Genomic DNA, 20,117 nt, shown 5'->3' with positions numbered 1-20,117 from the left:
TTTAGTCTCTTTTCATCTTTTCTGTAGATTAAAAAAAATTCCTTACCATAGATATATTTTGACATAGAATTAAGTTTATCTGAATTTCTCTAGATAGCACCTGAAAAAAGTCAATTTTTACATTAGTGATAAGAAATTCTTCCACTGTAGACATAAGGTTTCAAAGACATCTAGGTAACTGTCTTAGGAATTACTCTGATGAAACTTTAAAATCCAACTATTTTATTATAAGGCAAAATAATAAACAGTTATGCCCAGTGCCCTCCAGATCAACAATTACTACAGCATTTATCTTCCTCACTCAATATTAATTTAGCAGAAATCAAACCATTTGAAATCCAACTGGTATATGCATCCATTCACTTCTCCTTCAATCAAAACTGAATGGGCCTGTCAACAGAGAAGCACACTTACAAGTGTGAAACCATTTGACCATGTTATATTTTAATTTGCAGAGACAAAAAAGACAAGCAATTTATTTACATAAAACTGTACAAAAGCAAATTAAATTATGTAAAGTATTTCATAAATAGTTGGACGAGTGTTTAATACATTTCGCCATGTTTAGCATAGTTGCGTGCATAGTGACTCATAAGAAACGATGATAAATTGTCCTCTGCTTCACTATCAACATCCAAGTAGCAGAACAATAGTCAATGATCAACATTACAAACAGATCGTACCACACTGAATGCAAGTGCTTTAAAATGTAGGAAAAATTGTCTGAAAGTAAACCCTAGGTAGCTGAAAAAATGATGCCTTCCTCCAGATGTTATATATACCTCTGCCAGGTCACAACTAACAACTTTACAATATTTATGATCATCTTCACTGTTTTGTTTTGTTTTGTTTTTCCCCCTTAAGAATTCGTCTTATATTTACTGCTGATACAATATACCTAAAACTGTTGAGGTCTTCAGATTTCTCATGTCTGTTTTAGGATAGCTGTTTGATTCTTGGCCAGTTTCTTCTGGTCTCTCTGTTTTATTTTCCTATAAGACAGCTTCCTAGGGTAACCTTTCAGCCAGACATCTTCAGTACCATCTTAGTTTTTCTTCCCATAAAAATAGTGCCTCTCTTGTTTTCTGAAACACAGGCAGCAGGCCAGTCAGAAACCATAATGATATCTGGAGGTTCAGAATGAGCCTCAGAGGTTCAGATTTTAGACTGAAGCTAAAGATGTTTTAATACACATAAATTGATATAGTTACTCAATTTATAAATGTGTCCTAATGTATAATGCATGCAAAGTTCACTTGAGTTTCTTGGGTACAGAAAACAAATATGGTTTATATAGTGCAGAACCAAAATGAAACAGCAGCTAAAAGAAAAATAACAACAAAAGAAGAAAGAATAGAAATGGTAAATCAGTATTTTACCTTGCAACATGGACTGATTTCATCCCTGATAATCTCTTTCTATATTACTATTACAATAAATGCATTAGCCTTCTAGACCAAATGAAGCAGCCTATATAAATTTTGTTTTATGAATGAATGATATTTAAGACTGGTCCACTATCTGAGTTTGTCGGAAGGCAAATTTTTAATATATTATTTATTATTTTCAGAAAATAAACATGGATAAATATATAGGATCAGAAAAGTTGGGAATAGCCCATTTCCCCTCATTGTCCAAACCCAACAACCGTTTTTTTACCGTAACAACAGGTATAAAAGGCACAGTTGCTTATTTTGCATTCACTCATTTATTATTTTTTTGTTTCTTTTTATAGATTTTTTTTCAAAAGCACTCTATCTATGGAGTGGCACCAGATTTAACCTATTCAAAATAAAAGTCATACAAACACAAAATAGATTTCTGTGCCATGCCAGCTCATTATAATAATAAACATGTTATGATAGCTAATTCTACTAGAAATACTGTGAATACTTACAGTACACTGAATTTTATTCTTTCACACCCATTTTAGTTCTAAAGAGGCTCACGAGTTAAATGATGATGACATGGCTATCTTGTATGTGGGGCAAATGTCATTGGGGAATGTGGATCCAATTAATCCAAAGGTCCCATATGACCCGTATTAGCTTTATAGACAACAGAAGGGTTTTAAGATAGAGTGAAATGAGCTATCTAATGTTTCAAGTGTATCATGAAAGAAAAAAATGCATTTAAAAAGTCTGTTTCACACCTGTGTTATGCAATTGAATATTTCCTTTGTAACGTGCAAGAAAAAATATGTATACATTTCATAAGTATCTTTAGAAGTATTTTGTCTTAATAGGTACTTACAGATTATACAAGGCAGAACTGCTTTAATGCAGTTTCCTAACAAAGTACTAGAATTGCATCTTTCCATAATGTAAATAATAATCAACCATAAACATTTTCAGTTATTGATATTTTAGTCCAATGATTTTTTTCTTCAATTACATATCTTCTTTCACCTATTATACATAAACTAACATCAAAATGAAAACTCCATTTAAGAAAGAGTATAAGGAAATGACCCCAAAGAGTACCCCACCAAACAGAGAAATGATTTTCAAAGATAAGCATTTTGATGACCTATAGTGAATTAACAACCTGTATACCAGGTTGCTTTACTTTGTAGTCTAAGAAATACTGCAAAGCATGAAACTACCCAGAGCTACATTGTTTCTAGAGTTTGCTAAAGAGCCATCAAGGCTATGCCTTAACTAGGTTACAAACATTCAGTAATGGGAATGTTTGCTCTCTTCACCTGTTATCCCCTAGCCTGTCCCTGGATTGTCACTTTTTCTGAATGCCCCAGCTTAGTTTCCCATTGTATTAAATTCTCCTCTGGAGAGGAAGTGACCCTAAAATCTGCATATTCTGTTTCTTTATATTACACTGAAGGAAAAAAAAAAGACTGCATATTTTTGAACTCTGAGATGTGTATACCATGAGCCATGTCACTGCCCAGAACTCATTTCTTTCACGTTCAGTCTGGATTAGTTAAAGAGATATGTTAAACAATGCTCAAAATCACATTAGTGACTAAGTCAACTAGGGGTGTCACCTTGTTTTAAAGTTGTGAGTCTCAAGATAGTGCTATATTGCACAGAATGCCAAATTAATGCACTTTTGTTACTTGGAAGTATACACTGAACATGTAAAAAATACACTTGGTTATTTCAAATGTCGATGAGACCAGTAAGTACAACCTGATTCTCAAATAATGATAGTAAACTTAACTAAGACTGTTATGCCAATGTATCTTTCTCTTCCTACCTACCCATAAATATGATATTAAAAAGTAGAATCTTCCCTGATAATATTTTCAAAACTAAACTTTAACCTCAACTAATTGCCTATTATAGTACCAAACATATATCTCACTGGCTTTTCCGTTTCTGAACTTTCAAAGAAAATTCATGCTTTCTGGGTACAGAGAAAATGTAAGATAAACTGGCTTTTGAGGGTTCTCTCTGTGTGCCTGGGTTCAGTGACTTCTGTTGCTTCATGGATTTCCACATCAAGACCAAATCTACTCCATGATTTCCCTGATCTGCCTTATGATCTTTGGCCTTTAAATGATACAATTGTTCCTGTTAGTTGATAATAGTGGCGCCGTTCCAAAAACATACATAGTTTTTAAAAGTTATAACTAGTATAATTCATGTGATCAAAGTAGCATGTATACTAAGAATATTCAGTAAATGTATGGAACTGACATTGATGCTCCTGACTTGAGAAAAACAACCTATGCCAATTTGGGACTGCTGTCTCTGACTGGGTATTGTTTATTTTTTCAGGCTTTGTTAGAATGTTAAAGCTATGATCTTCCCCTAAATGCTTCTTCTGGAGTTCCCCTCTATAAGGACTGTACTATTAGAGGGACTCTCTCATGTTTGAAAGATTGCCTTCCATGGTTATTCATCATATTCTGATCATATGTCTGAAATACATTTCACCTGATCTGCTTTTTCTGATCAACCGGATGACATTCGAACTGAATCAAAGTGACTAAAATCATGTTTCAGCTTAGGGATAATGAGAGTGTGTGTGTTCTGCTAATCAGGCTTGTTACCATGAAAGAAACTTGCAACCATCTTTTTTTGTTTGTTTGTTTTTCTGGTTTTTGGAGTGGGGCGGGGAAGAGAGTAAGAGGGTTTGGGGAATCAGTGAGGGGGTTAGACATGCAAGTAACAAGGATGGTTTCTACATTGTACATTTCAATCAGGCTGAACAGTGTCGCTCACTAAAGGCCTGATCTGGAGGCAGAAGTGGCAGGCAAAGCTTTGTCTCTTTGGTAGCCCCCTCTTTTTGATTACAAGGTTTCATTTTGTAAGGTTTTTCACCCCTTATTCTCCTTCTCATACATGAAAAGAACTTTGCTGTTGCTTCTGTATAGCCTACAGGTAAACTTCTCTTCTAGTGAGAGTATTGACAGGAGATGGCTTGTATTCCCCCGTTTTTGTAAGGGGAATATCCTCAGTGTTGGCATCCTCATTTTTGCTGAAACTAGCCGCACTGAAGGTCTCATAGGATGAGGTCAACTTTTTGTTCAGGAGGTTTCTGTTGCGGTCACCCATGATGGCGGCCTCACCATTAGCCAGTTTTTCCTGGCTTCCTCGTTCATCAACAGGCATGAAAGTGGAGAGTTTGGGCTGGCTCTTCTTCCTCTCTGGAGAAGTGCGGACAGGCATCCAGCAGGAGTCGGAATGGCCGTACTCATCACACTCACGGGTACACTTCCCAGTCAGGGCTACATCTGGAAGAGGTCTTGAATCTGAAATTTGAGGAGAAGGAGCCTTTAAAGCAGGTCATTTCTCAACAGCCTTTTCCGACCTATATGAAACTCGGTGGGGGGAGGGGTAGTTATGTATAATATTATATTACATATACATTTCCTTTACCATATTCCCTTTTCAACACTCTGTAGTTCATTATTCCAAAGAACTGTTTTTATTTCATATCCATTAAAAATAAGGTTTTGCAAAAACTTCAAATATTATAGAAAGAGAGTAGAGGACAAACGGATAAATTTAAGTGTGTGTTGAACAGACAACAGGTATATGAATTTGTTACAGGACAGGTACGTGTGCATATTCTCACACAGAAATAAAGTATGCAAGTATATTTGTACAGGAGTAAATTTTTCCATAGTCATAAGTTATTAAATCCAAAAATATCATTTTCTGTGTTTATAAATTATCCCAGAAATCATGTACTTTTGCCAATTGAATTGCTTTGCTTCTTGTTTATACGTTATTCATATAATGCAAATATGCAAAACCTTATATTTAAGATATATTATAAAACATCAGGGTGACTCAGAAGTAGAACCTAAACTGACAGCACACTGTGTGGTTAAAAAATGAAAAAAAAAAAAAAAAAAAAACAAGCAAAGTACCAGTGGGTTCAAGTGTGAGTATACTAGTATAATCAGCACTTACCCAACCCAAGCCCACACCCCACCCCACCTCCCACCTTGTTAATGACCTTGTTAATGTGCTGTAGGATAGTCCCTTGAGTGTTCACATAGAAATATACCTGTCAGTGTGTTTGCTGAATGGAAATACTATGTGAAAGGCAATGTACTGGGTAAATTGAATCATACTCTCTTGACGAAATGACACGTTTTCCTAATTAAAGTCTGTTGCCTAATGCCGTGGGAAATATCTTCTATTTCTATAAAGCTGTTATATCATTGTATGTGTCTGTCTTTGGAGAATCGTTATATATTTTCTTACTCTTACAAAGTTTTTAAACAGATTTGTTTTTGTTTGAGAAAGAGAGTGAGAGAGAGAAAAACCTGCTTCACCTCAACAGATTCTAAGAAAACAACCTCTAGGGTTGTATTTAATATATTTGATAGTTTCTTTTACCGCCAAACAAAAGAACATAATATGACTGTGCTCCAATGTATATTGTTCGGTATCATTTTATTACAAGGCTTGGGACTTAAAAGACTGACAAATTTTAACCTCTGCAAATATATTCACAACAAAGGAATTCCGTAATATTTGCATATGCACCTTTGGTAGACTGGTTTAAAATAAAAGAGGGGGTTATTTAACTTATTCCCGATATATTTAAAGCTACTGCTTTTGCCTCCACACATCAATTCCTGTGGTATAAAATGATATTCTCATTTGGTTATCATTTGGATTAGGTTATTTTACGTTTCACACCATTGAAACTCTTAAATCAAGTCAGTCCAATCTTGCATGTCATTTTTTCCACTTTAGTAATGAGTGGCTAACTGAAATATTGATATTTGTCAGCTTAATGATTTTTGAACCACTGTGACCTGAGATTTTTATGCTATGTGCTCAGAATTCAGCAAGAAAATGCCATTGTTCTTCACAGGAAATCCAGAATTGCTTTTCTCTTTCCAAAGGCAAAATGCAAAGATAATTATTTATTGCAGTTGCAAATGCTGCTCTTTGATTTTAAGTGGACAGATCCTATTAATTTTATCATCAAAAGAAAAAGCACATTCCTATTTTTGTGTATGTGCTAAACTCCCTCTGTGTCTCTCAAACACAAATTTTAGATGCATTTTTAAAAAATCAAAGTTTTGACAAAATTTTTTAATGGTTTTTGTAATCTGGCTAGTTTAAATGAGCAAACTGAGTTATTTGGAATATTTCCTGTCTTGGGATACTTTATTTGAAGCTGACCTAAATGCTTTGAACAGGAAAGAAATCTTATAAAGATGCAAAGTGTGAGATCAGATTTACTTTTTACTCTAAACATTCCTTTTCTTCTTCACTGCCTTAATAGGTTCAAGTTTTTCTTTTTCTCCTATGAGAGTGCCTACCAAGGACACAAGACAGTAATCAGAAATTTAGCTACTGAAGTAGGAAAAGGTCTTTATAAATGTGTTTGTCATTACCTGCAGAGATGATAGAGAATTGTCTCTAAACATCTCTGCGTTTACTTAAGTATGACGATTTACTTAGACAATGACTTACACAGGTTGCTGCTTTTGGGGATTAATTTGTGTTTCCAGTCTGAAATTCATAGCACCTAGTGTATCCTTTGTTGAAGATGCACTTAGAGATAGCTCACAAAAATATCTTAACACTCTAACACCTCTTCCTACCTGTTATACTTAATTTGTGTACCTTGAACTCCCTGTAGCTCATAAAAAATTATATTCATTTAAATTAACTCAATTTCCAGTCAACTAGAAATGAGATGCTCTTCAGTTCATTCCCATCAGTCTTTACTTCATAGTCCAGGTTATCTCCTGCTAAAATTGATTTCCTCTTTTTGCTTTTAAGGAAGGGCAGCTTATCTTCTGTGCCATAAGACACATGTGGGCTGCCACATCTTTATCCCAGAAGGATGACTTTTAATAAGGATCTCCTGTCATTTCCAAAGTCAAACACTTGATTGGGGACCACAGTGCAAGTTTAACAAGCCTAATTGGCTGAGACATGTTGCAGTGTTTGTCATCAAATTTAGAAAATAATCAAGAAAGGCTATAAGAGATTCATCACAAGCAATCAAAACTTCTAATCTTGATGACTCAAATCCTCAAAAGAAACACCAATGATTAACAAATGCAATTTATATTATGATGTAATTTATTAAGGGAAGGCATGAGTAGAATAGTATTTTTTCTGTATTTCCTTATTTTATTTATGCAAGTAGATATTATACATATTTTTAAAAGACGGGAGTTATATAGGGTCTTACAGAATTACTAAACACACTTTTTTTCCCCTTTTCTTAAAAGATATACTCCTAAAATGTCCTCTTTTTGTGGGATTTTAGAGGCAGATCTTCCATAAATAGTAATCCTCCTTAGTCTTTCACTGAAGGAGGTGTTTTATTATATCTAAGAACATTATTGCACACTTCAGTTTAGCACTCTTCCCTTTCATTTTGACCTGAGTGAAGATGGAAAATAGTTAATCATGACTCTTTTTACGTGGTACTGAGTAATTAAAAAAGCAAAATATTCTGTACTGAAATATGGTATTCTCTATCAGCATTTTCCATAAGTAAGTGAATTCCTTAGAGGTCCCCCCTTCACATGCCCTTAATCATATTAAATTTTGAGATGACTGAAAGTCGAACTGATATTCATTAGGTCTTGTTGCTTTAGCATCATTTGCAGAGTTTTCCACTTGCAGCTAGCTATGCTGTTTACTAGAAACATTACATATAATAACTTTGGAAAGTTAAAATCTGTTCTTAGACATCAACTTAATTATCCCTTCAAAAGTACAGTTTTCAGCTATCATAATATCAAACAATGTATAACACATAAAAAAATTCCCTGAACTTCTTCCCTCTTACTTATCACCTCAACCCAACAGCAAGGAGGATGGAAGTAGTGAGGGGATCAGACTATGGGAGAGCTGAAGCCGAAGAGCAAGTGTTTTGACTTTCACTTTAGTGTTTCCCATAACACCGTATTGCTCCTTCTTAAAATGTAACAGCAGAGTTATTTAGAGGTCAATTACTGCTACTCATAGCCATAAGAAAAAGTTACAGTCTCCTAAGGAAGATAAAAAAAAATCTGAGCATCACAGGAAAGAGATGTCATGAAGACAAAAATTTTAAAAATACTTTAAAAATAATTTAACCTTTTTAAAGACTATACATTTCCTAATGTGAAGGAAATTATAACTAATTTAAGAAATCAAGTTCTTTAACTACAAAGAAATGTACTTCATCTTACTAGGCAGAGCAGATGAGTAGGTGGTGAGACGATATTGCTACACAATGACCTCAGCAAGAAGTGACAGATAATATGTAACATCATTAGAAATTCAAAGGAAAGTCTAGATTTAAGGAGGCCTTTAATGTTTCCAGAAGCTGCCCTATGCAATTCAGAAACTTTTAGAGGAATCAGTATTACAGAGGAGCAGTGGAATTGTTAAGGCTTTTAAAGACAACTTTGTACCAGTAAAGATTTGGATAGACGCAGTTATGCATTTTGCCAGAATCCTGATCACCCACTCCTATTCCAGGCCCTTGTCTTGGGGCTGAACATATAAAGATGTTTCCATTTCCTAAAAGACACACAGGCACATTTTCCTTTTTCAAGAATTTATTTTTCTGTTCCATGTCCTGACTTCCTGTTATCTGAAGACTTCCTTTTCTAGAGACATACCCGATTCTGGTGGAATTTGGTGGACCATGCACAGGTTTTACAAAAAGATGAACAACAGCAAAAGAGTCAGATAAATTTTGTTATTTTCCAACTAATATTTTAATATTAACTTTATTTTATTAAATTCAAATGAAAGTATCATTTTTATTCCAATGATTCAATTAAGTGCTTTATTTTAAAATAGCTGTCTTGCCTTATATAATAGATCTGGGAACAAGTAACTACATAAATCTTTTATTGGAACATTATTATTATAGTCAGTGAAGTTTAGGAATGAGGTTATGAGATCAAAAAAGGGCATACTGAGTTAGACTTGGCTTTTTATACAAATGATCTGAAGATCAGGGCTTCCCAAGTGGTGTTAATGGTAAAGAACCCATCTGCCAGTGCAGGGGACATAAGAGATGAGGGTTCTATCCTTGGATCAGGAAGATTGCCCTGGAGGAGGGCATGGCAACCCACTCCAGTATTCTTGCCTGGAGAATCCCATGGACATAAGAGTCTGGCGGGCTATAGTGTAGTCAGCCACGACTGAAGCAGCTTAGCATGTACACTCAACATAAGATCCTTGCTTTTTGTCTGTTTGGGGCATTTAGGAAGGTTAGAAAGGTGAGCATGTTAAGAGATTATGGAAAAGGTAGAAATCATTGCCTCGGGCAAGCAGTAGATGATCTTCTGAATATTCCAGAAGTTTCTGTAAGAAGGGGAAATGTGGTGGACTTATGCAAGTGTCATCCAGATCTACTACTAGGTGGTTAAAATTTCTTTTTTTTTTTTAATTTTTTTTATTTTTTATTTTTTTTTAGTTTTTTATTTTTTTAATTTTAAAATCTTTAATTCTTACATGCGTTCCCAAACATGAACCCCCCTCCCACTCCCCTCCCCATAACATCTCTCTGGGTCATCCCCTTGCACCAGCCCCAAGCATGCTGTATCCTGCGTCAGACATAGACTGGCGATTCAATTCTTACATGATAGTATACATGTTCTATACTGTGTTCTAATCTATCATGAAATCACTTGCTACTATTGAATTATAAGAAGAGATAAGTGTCATCTATCCAACCAGCCTTACTTCAGTCTCATCTATACCTTTCTTGAGTGCTTCCTTCAAGGGACAACGGAACTCGTGAAAAAAACAGGAGGCTGTTTTCAGTGTCATTCTGTGTCCATCATGTGTAAGCTGTGTGACTTTGGATATAATTTCCCTGAGCCTCAAGTTCCTCATTTGTGAAGTAATAATACCTATTCCACCATTTTTATGGGGATAAATGAGTGAATGTATAGTAAGTTTATAATATGATGTCTCATGCTGTATATATTTTTGGTAAATAGTAGGTCACAGCCCCTGGAGAGATGTAAAATCATAGATTTTTTTTCTTTCTCTGCAGTCTTCCCTGAATGAAATAGGTGTTAAGGGAATGGGCACCACAATGAGGATCCCTGAATTCAAATCCTAACTTTGTCATTTAGTACATATGTAACTTTAAACAAGTTACTTGGCCCATGTAAATTTTCTAATCGTTATAAAAGACATAAGAATGAATTAAGATAATTATGAAGATTAAATGTATTAACAGGTAAATGTAATAGAATTTTTGACATAAAATGGACCCTCAATAAATATTAGATATTTCAAGTGCACAATCTATTATCCACAATTCAGTTCTCAAAATAGCTTTGAAAACCAAAAGCTTTTATTCCCCATATATTTACAATAAACCTGACTTTTAATACAATGTTATTTTTCATCTTTATTTATCTCACATAGTGTGAATATGTGTTTTGAAGGAAAAATAGTGTTTAATTAAAGACACTATCTCAGACTCTTCGATCTTCAAAATAATAGGAAAGTGAAAGTTAGTTCAGTTATGTTCAACTTTTTGTGACCCCATGGATTGTAGCCCTCCAGGCTCCTCTGTCCATGGAATTCTCCAGGCAAGAATACTGGAGTGGATTGCCACGCCTTCCTCCAAGGGATCTTCCCAACCTAGGGATTGAACCAGGGTCTCCTGCATTGCAGATGGATACTTTACCAGCTGTGTTACCAAGGAAGCCCTCCAAATAATATAGATGCATGATAGTATCTTTTCTAGTGTATAAATGATTCCTGTTTTTAAGATATGTTTGTTCTCAAGGGTTTCAGATAACTTACTGTGGATCTAGTAGCAATCATCAATCCAAAGGACATGTATTTGGACTTATTTTTTCAGGAGGACTCATGGATTTATGCTGATAGAGTCTGCAGTATACCGGAGCTAACAGCCACTGAGGAAAGTACAGTGGTCACAGGTTACTCCATATCAGATATTCCCCTTAACACTTGTTTATTAAGACTTGGCTGGAGATTTATTCAGGGTATGTCATAGTTGCTCAAAACTGAACAGCAAATTCTCTGTTAGTTGCAGTTATCTTTACAACACAAACAGATCAACCCCACAATTGCTCATTTTCATTCGAAAGAAACTTGCCTCTGCGATCCTGGGTTGTTATTTTGCTTTGCCTGCATGGACCACAACATGAAAAAGGAGAAGGCAATGGCACCCCACTCCAGTACTCTTGCCTGGAAAATCCCATGGATGGAGGAGCCTGGTAGGCTGCAGTCCATGGGGTCACTGAGGGTCGGACATGACTGAGCGACTTCACTTTGACTTTTCACTTTCATGCATTGGAGAAGGAAATGGAAACCCACTCCAGTGTTCTTGCCTGGAGAATCCCAGGGACGGGGGAGCCTGGTGGGCTGCCGTCTATGGGGTCGCACAGAGTCAGACACGACTGAAGTGACTTAGCGGTAGCAGTAGCAGAGCTCCATTTTAACATGTTAAAAATTACTAATAAGCTAACCTCAGACTAAGAGTTTGAAAATCTAGAAAAAACAACAAAAAGCAGGGAAAATACCTCACCTTCAGTGCACCTTTCAGAGATCAAAATTAATGAAACAAAAGCATTCAAGTTTTGTGGATTTTCTGATGTATGCATAAGCTTGTTTTAAGTCACAAAATAAGGCCAGAAATTCCTCTCATCTTCCTATACACAGCCCTTTGGAGTATGATATCACTACTTCTGTCAAGATTCTGTTTCTGCAGCCCTTGAAGCTGGGCTAGCTTTGACAACTAGAGAGACACTGCACAATTTTCAGGATAGGTCTCAAGAGTTCTCGCAACTTCTGCTTTTGACCTTGGAAGACTGTCATCTCCATCCTGACAGAAAGCATGATCTAGCTTTTTTGAAGAAAGACTTTTTGAGAGAGAGAGAGAGAGACTCAGCTATTTCAGCTGGTCCAGCAGCACCTACCCCCAGCCAACCCCCCAGATGATGGCAGCCTCATGAGTGATCCAGACAAAACTTGCAGAAGAATCAATAGTCAAACCACAGAAACATGGAATGCAATCACTCTTCGTTGTTTGAAGCTCCTAAATTATGTTTGTTTTTGTTTGTTTAGAAGGTGAGGAGAATTCCTTGATGCAGCAACAGATCTCTGAGGTTATGATCATGGATATACTGTATTATCTGTGATTAAAGAAAAAAAAAAACACCTGAGATATAGAAACAATATATTCTACTTTTATGTCTTCTGATCATGGGCAAAAAACTGACTAATATTATAGAAAGAATAAACATTTTCAAAGATGTAAGTACATTTAATTTGAAGTTCAAGCAAAGGGTTCCCATAAAAATCTGGAAATTTTGGTCCTGTGATTACAGGATTTTACTGGATTTTTCAAAGAGTGTAGATTTTTCACGTACACATATTTTTCACAAACATGTTTGAAAGCATCAGCAACTTTTCTCTGGACCTTAGGGTTAGGGTTAGGGTTAGTTCAGGCTGGCATGCCAAGACAATATTAAAATGTTTAAACATGTTTGAAAGCATCAGCAACTTTTCTCTGGACCTTAGGCTAAACTCAGTTAAATAGCAATTGAATGTATCTCAAGAAGCATTTACTGCCCTGAGGCTTAGACCAATGTCATTCTGAATGTGGTATTATCATATACAGTGGAGACTGCAGGCCAGCTTCAAGCAGTCCTGCTGAATCAACTCAAACATGATTCTGCTGGTTGGCACATGAAAACTGCACTACAGCAAAAAAATGTATGGTGACTGCTGGAGAGTGATCTATTTATGCACTTCAAAGATGGGGTTTCACTTTGATTTCACTCTTCACAAACGCAAAATTTGAGGTGAGGTAGTGGAGGTTAAGGGAATATTAAGGGAAGAGCGTGAAAATAAAGGAAGGAAGTGCTGAAAAATGCGGAGATGCTCTAATATTGATCAGAAGAGTTTATAAAACCCCAAAAAGATTGATGATATTTATTACACAAGTTAAAAATTGATTATCCCACTGAAAATAGATGGAATTCTGGTCGTTTAGGCCATTCATGTTTGCTTTTCCACTGCAACAGTCAAAGTTTTCATGATTTTTTTTCTAGTCACTTGGGTTTCTTTAAGTTAGAAATTATTTGCTTTGGGTGTCATAGACTAGTAATCTAATGAAAAGTAGAAGCATTGCCTCCCTCCGTAAACTCAGATGTGTGCCCATAAAATTTGCATAAGAATTTGAGTGGAGTTCATAATACCAGTTAGGGCTGCAGCATCTTGATGGATGGAATTTTTACATTTATACATTTTTCCTTTGAGTTTAAATCAATGATTAAGAAATATTTAACAAATAATAATCTATCCTTGAAATTTAGAAATTTTACATGGGGAAGATAAATTGGCCTTCAGTGACAGAAAGATTTAAAACAAACAAATAAAGAACAAATTTTGCAACACATGTATAGAAGTGAAGAAAACAATTTAGGTTTGGTTATGTTAATATTGCAGGTAAGTCATTTAAATGCCTCTATCTAAAACCCCTCAATAATTTATAAAGCTTTGTGTTGATAGCAGATTAATACTTGTGGGTAGATTTTACTGGTTGCTGATCAAGTTGCTGATCAACTTGAAATGTATTATGTATTTTCTTTGCTAGAACCTACATCCAATATTTGCACCAGTGTCTTGAATCGCGAGCAGCTGGATCTTCACTTACCATGAGAAGGGAGATGAATTAATGAATTCTTGTCATGCAGGAATTATATACAAAACAATAATGATCCAGATGAGTTTTTTAATTAATAAAATGTGTTAGCCACTGCACTTTAATTTTATGGTAAAGTGAAAAGTGGGTACTTCTAAAAGAATTGGAAGTATCTATTTAGAATCACTTTCCAGTAATGACCTTAAATCTTCAATGACTCAATATTGATTATAAAATTATAAAATATATATCCTACAATAAATATTAACTTTTGGAATGGATATTTAATCTAAAAATAATATATAAAGTTTCTATTAACTGTAAGAATATTATATTTGGATGGTAGTCTTAAAGGCAGTGCCCATTTTATCTTTGCTTCTCCATATAACATATGATATCAATATTTCATTTTTTACAGCTGAGTAATATTCCGTTGTATATACGTGGCAGAAGTCACAATACCTGTTCATGTTCTCCTTCAGTGTAGTGATCCTGAGAAACTATACAATTATTGTAGTGAAATGACCATTTAAAAAATACATTCTCAGGTTATTTGCATGGAATTACCTATTGAAATGTATCATAATCATACAGTGGCTTATCTATTGAAAACACTCCTGTAATAAGAAGCTGAGTAGTCGCAGAATTCCATTAGTTATTGTGACTGAGAAGAAAGACAGAGTTCCTCCTTTGTGTTCTTTACTGAGGAAGGTTTCACAAAAGTCTTGAGTTCAGAAGTACTTTTGAGAGGTGAGGTTCTGAAAGCTTTTAATAGGAGCTGAAACATCATTTATAAGGAGAGTTTTAAAACTATTACAATGCTGGCTTCTTACTCTCCTCAATAAGTTTATCAGTTAAAACTAAAATTGGCCATCACATTTAGGACCAAAAGAGTGTTGAAGAGCTTGGGAGCTTAGAGCAGGTAAATCAAAGGGAAAAAAAAAAAGGAAATGATTTCTGATGACTAGCAAACAAGACTCAGTGAGCAGTTCAAGTGGGGGAAATCAATGAAGCAACACTGGATCAGTTTGCTTCATTGATTTTTGCTGCTCATTGAAATGTTTTCCTTTATTTACTTCCGATTTCTTCAGAGAGTGGCGAAGCCTCACTGCTGATCCTCCCTTGGAGCCTGTGATGGGAGGATGAGCAAGCTTTGGAGATCCTCTCATGCTTGCATTATACCTTTTCATGCCACATGAATTCAGCAGCACTTCTAACGCCCCTGTGATGCTGCAAATGCCATCCTGGGCGCACAACCTTACTATGGTAGGCATAAAGATGGTTCCCTCCCAAAATATCTACATCTTAGTCCCCAGAATCTGTGAGCCTGTTAGATGACAGGACAAAGGAGAATTAAGGTGGCAGGAGCTATCAAGTTTCCTAATAAACTGTCCTTAAAATAGGGATATTATAAGAAGGCAGGTTATAAAACAAATGATGTGAGCACATACTAATAATTGAAAATGGTAAGGAAACAGACTGTCTCCTTGAGCTTCCAGAAAGGGAGGCAGCACTGCAGAGACTTTGATTTTAGCCCCCAGCGACCCACATCAGACTTTTCAGGTACAGAACTGTAAGAGGATACAATTTTTGTTGTTTCAAGGCACCATGCTTTTAGTAATTTGTTGCAGTTGCAATAGGCAACAGATACATACTCCCACCACTTGTTAGAGGAAGGTCAGAGGAAGATCAGGGTAGACTTGAAGCATTTGGTCCTTTCTACCCATACTTATGTGGCTTCCCTGTGGCTCAGATGGTAAAACGTCTGTCTGCAAAGCTGGAGACCATGGTTCGATCCCTGGGTTGGGAAGACCCCTAGAGAAGGAAATGGCAACCCACTCCAGTACTCTTGCCTGGAAAATTTCATGGACAGAGGAGCCTGGTGGGCTACAGTCCATGGGGTTGCAAAGAGTCAGATACAACTAAGCGACTTTACTTTACTTTACCCATACTTATCCATTGGAGGGATTGAAGTAGAAACGCTTTGATTTTGAGTCGTATTTACTCTGTTCAGGAATTTTTTTATACTTTTAAAAATTTGGCTATATCTTAGTATCTAATTGTCTAAATTATTTGTATCTGACCAATCAGCAAAGTCCAGCAGAGTACTAACAGCTCATCTTTCTGAGTGATACCATTTTCTTCCTAGTTAGTTCCTCAGCGAGAGCAGTCTCTGGGATTATTAAGGCTTTCTCTCTTCGAGTAATGGCATTCCCAAGAAGAGAAAAGAAAAAGAATTTGGCATAACATATAGGAAGGAGAACCAGGTACCAAGGTACAATCTTAATGAAGTCTCTGTCAAATTATTATGATGCTTTTATGATTTCCTAATATTTATTACTTGTGTCATATTTGTCTCTTTGTTAAGCCTGTTCCCTCTTAGTAATTAGTAGGAGAGCTTCTAATAAAGAACACCTTTATGATTATTTTAAGAACAGTGTTAGTCACTCAGTAGTGCCCGACTCTTTGCTACGCCATGGACTGCGGCCCACCAGGCTCCTCTGTCCATGAGATTTTCCAGGCAAGGATACTGGAGTGGGTTGCCATTTCCTTCTCCAGGGGATTGTCCCAACCCAGGGATCAAACCTGGGTCTCCTGCACTGCAGGCAGATTCTTTACCGACTGAGCTACAAGGGAAGCCCCTTTAAGAACAATAAGTAGAATAAATCTCTCTCTAGTTTAAAACTCTCTTCTAAAAAATCAGTATAAGTTTCAAACTTGGTGTTTCTACATAGAAATTCCTTCAAGATCTGAATCCTGCCTACTCTTAAACTTGATCTCTTTCTCTTCTTACATGTTCCCTTTTACCACTTCAACAGACCCACTGTAGTTGTCATTTCTAGAAAGTCCCTTCCTGTTCCAGGTCTTCATGGCACTAATGTGCTGCCTCTTCTGCTATTCCTTGGCTTGTTATCTGTCTCCCACAAATCCTTCAAAATCTAGTTTCAACACGTCAACTTTGAGATTTCGCCTCACTAGGCTGTCTGATTCTGACTTCTCTTTACCTCTCTAGTCTTCCTTATGTTTCTCCCTTGTAGTTGTTTAGTTGCTAAGTTCTGTCCGACTCTTTCGTGACCTCATGGCCTGTAGCCTGTCAAGTTTCTCTCTCTCTGTCCATGGGATTTCCCAGGCAAAAATATGGAGTGGGTTGCTGTTTCCCTTTCCAGATCCCTTTTCCAGGGGATCTTCCCAACCCAGAAATCAAAACCAAGACTTCTGCATTGGCAGACAGAATCATTACCACTGAGCCACCAGGGAAGCCCATGTCTTTCTCTACCACAGCATTTAATATATTACACTGAAATCTGCTACCCATTCATGTGACTTTTCCTGTAAAACGTTACTCCCCGAGGCTAGAATTCACTTTACAAGTTACTAAACTGTGTACTTGGGATGCTAGGACTAAGCTGGTAATATAATCAATATGTGCTTTTTGAATGATGGATGAAAAACACGGTGGGGAAACAGATTGCAAGTTGCCTCTGATGATTCTGTCTAACTCCACAATGGCCACAGGTAAAAGGAGGTAAAAGGAAGATAAGGACATATGCCAATTACAAACCCAATGCAATTGGCCAAGCATAGAAGGTGAAGTAGATTCTATTTGTTTGTTTGCTATATACAGATCTGAATAAACTTTTCTACCTGCTCACTCTCCTTACCCCCTTTCACAGCCTGTCCTACAATTTCTCTAGCTAAGATTTGTTTTCCAGTAGAACAATGCAATTGATTGAAATAGCCCATGGATATGTTTTATGGAACAAAATGCAGTCCTCCTCCTGAGGCAGGCTAGTGGGGTCACTAAAAGCAGTAGTGGGTGCAAAGTAAAGTCTAATGAGAAAAGCCAATACTTAGTAGTCACAAGACTACACATATGAACTAATTTGTTAAGCTTCTTTGCTCACAAGTGGTAGCTATTTTATAGTTACTTTAATGTTTTCAGGACCTCTGGTTGGCAGTTATAAGAATCTTTCAATAATAAACTTGGGAAATGAAACTTATTTTGGCTTATACACAGCTTGTATCATAGAAGAGAAATTTCAAAGCATGAAGGAGAGGTATTCTATGTGATGGAAAATGAAGAAAGCTGTCTTCTCTCATTCTTGTAATGTGGGTGTATTTTAATAGGAACTATTGTAGGCAGTTTGCCAACCTATTTCAGTTCAACACATCTTATTTGCCTTTTCATAGCAACCTTATGGGTACATGTTAAGTGAGTAGGATCATGGACAGTTTAGATCGGTATTTTTCAAACATAGAATCAAGATCACCTGGTTGGTGGCTGAAGGTACGTATGACATTAAAACTGGTTCATACTATGTTCACATTATTTTGCAAATATTTAATTGTAGATTTTTCAATAAGGGTATGTATATTTATATATATGTACTTGGTCCCCATATAAAGTAGACATTTTTTCTGGGCCACATTGAATCCATAATTTAAATAATACCACATGGAAATCAGTATATATCTGGCTATTTCTGAGGAAGTTATATGTTCTGTGATATCTAACACAAAATGTAACTTTAATATGCACACAATGTCAAGTTAATTTTAAATTGTACTTTTAGCTGTCATTTCAAATTGTACTTTAGAGACTACAGTGCTATCCTTATTAAAAAGGAATTCAGATAACTTAAAGAATGAGTTAGTCACATCCTCAATAATCACTTCAGGAAGTCTACTGTAAATACAGTCTCTTATTTAGAGACATTCTGAATTTACAGTTAATTCCCTAGATTCCAATTTCCTAGAATTATATGTAATTGTGATGAGCCTTCTCATAATCCAGTTAAATCCTCTGATAGACTTTATTTCAATCAGCAAAATGGCAACAGACCCTTTAAAAAAAAGGAGGACTTAATGTGACTTCTTAAAAGTCATGTAGACATTAAGATGTAGGACACATTTAAGTTGTCTAATTGTACCACTGGTCTAATGCCTAAGTATTAATCTGTCACAATGTCAAATTACATACATTTAGGTTTCTTTTTTTTTTTTTTTAAGTAAAATGTGTCTGCGCTTAACAAACTCAGAGTGAAAAAAAATTCAGGACTGCAATTAGAATGTCATCTCTTCTGCAGATGACATGAGAAATGCATGAATCAGAGCTTAACAGTCAACATAATTTCACAGATAATTGTTGCAAAATTATGGTAATGCAACAATGTAGAGTACAGTGAGATTAGCAGACAGTGATGATCAACTATTTATCTCTACCATCTGCCAAGCATGCTTTTTATTTAAGTTTTTTTTTTTTTTTTCTGCCAATGTTTTCAGTTTGGAATTTGCCAGTAGTGGGCATCTCATAGGAAAAGAGGTTTCATGGTGTAAACAAATTTTTCCATGTGTTCAATGAATTAGCTTCACTGGCTCTTGGGCAAAAAAGACTGGTTGAATGGAATTAACTTTAGCAAGCTTTGTGTTTTGCCCTGAGTCTTGTACAATTCAAATGTGTGAATCCTATACAAAAAAAAAAAAAAAAAACCTAAGAAAAAAAAGGATAAAACTACAAATATTGCAATGAAAATCATCACTAAGACATATGCTTTGGGAATTTCCTTTAAAAGACATAATTAAAATTTATGTGTACTATATTAATCATTGGATTGTACCCTGTAAGTACTTCAGTGAATCATTTGGTGAGAATGTTGCTAATTTGTCAATATTCTCTCTCTGCAAATAAGCCAAGGACTAGTGGAATCAGGACTTGTTATGGCAGGACAGGGGAACTCAGAGGAATTTCCACTATGCAGAGAAAATAACAGATGAACTTTCCTTCACAAAGCTGGCATGAAGGTTTCAGGTTCAGGGAAGGTAGATACCACTATTATTGTAACATCACTCACCTAGAGCCAGACATCATGGAATGTGAAGTCAAGTGGGCCTTAGAAAGCATCACTATGAACAAAGCTAGTGGAGGTGATGGAATTCCAGTTGAGCTATTTCAAATCCTGAAAGATGATGCTGTGAAAGTGCTGCACTCAATATGCCAGCAAATTTGGAAAACTCAGCAGTGGCCGCAG

General features: G+C 36.0%; 1 protein-coding gene across 4 annotated transcripts in view; it reads right to left on the bottom strand.

The window, feature by feature from the left end:
* The window catches only part of PCDH7 (protocadherin 7), a 469,679-nt gene continuing 449,979 nt past the window's right edge, over positions 418-20,117 (bottom strand). For 3 of the 4 annotated variants that reach the window (XM_013964573.2, XM_018049354.1, XM_018049355.1), the window contains one exon: positions 418-4,717. In XM_013964573.2, coding sequence (XP_013820027.2) covers positions 4,341-4,717 — 377 coding nt within the window. In that variant the 3' untranslated portion in view covers positions 418-4,340. The remainder of the gene's footprint in view (positions 4,718-20,117) is intronic. The other variant, XM_018049357.1, reaches the window with a different exon arrangement.

Source organism: Capra hircus, chromosome 6 (assembly GCF_001704415.2).
Source record: "Capra hircus breed San Clemente chromosome 6, ASM170441v1, whole genome shotgun sequence".
Lineage (NCBI taxonomy): Eukaryota > Metazoa > Chordata > Mammalia > Artiodactyla > Bovidae > Capra > Capra hircus.
The sequence above is the reverse complement of the archived record's forward strand: the minus strand, read 5'-3'. Positions and strand labels throughout refer to the sequence as shown.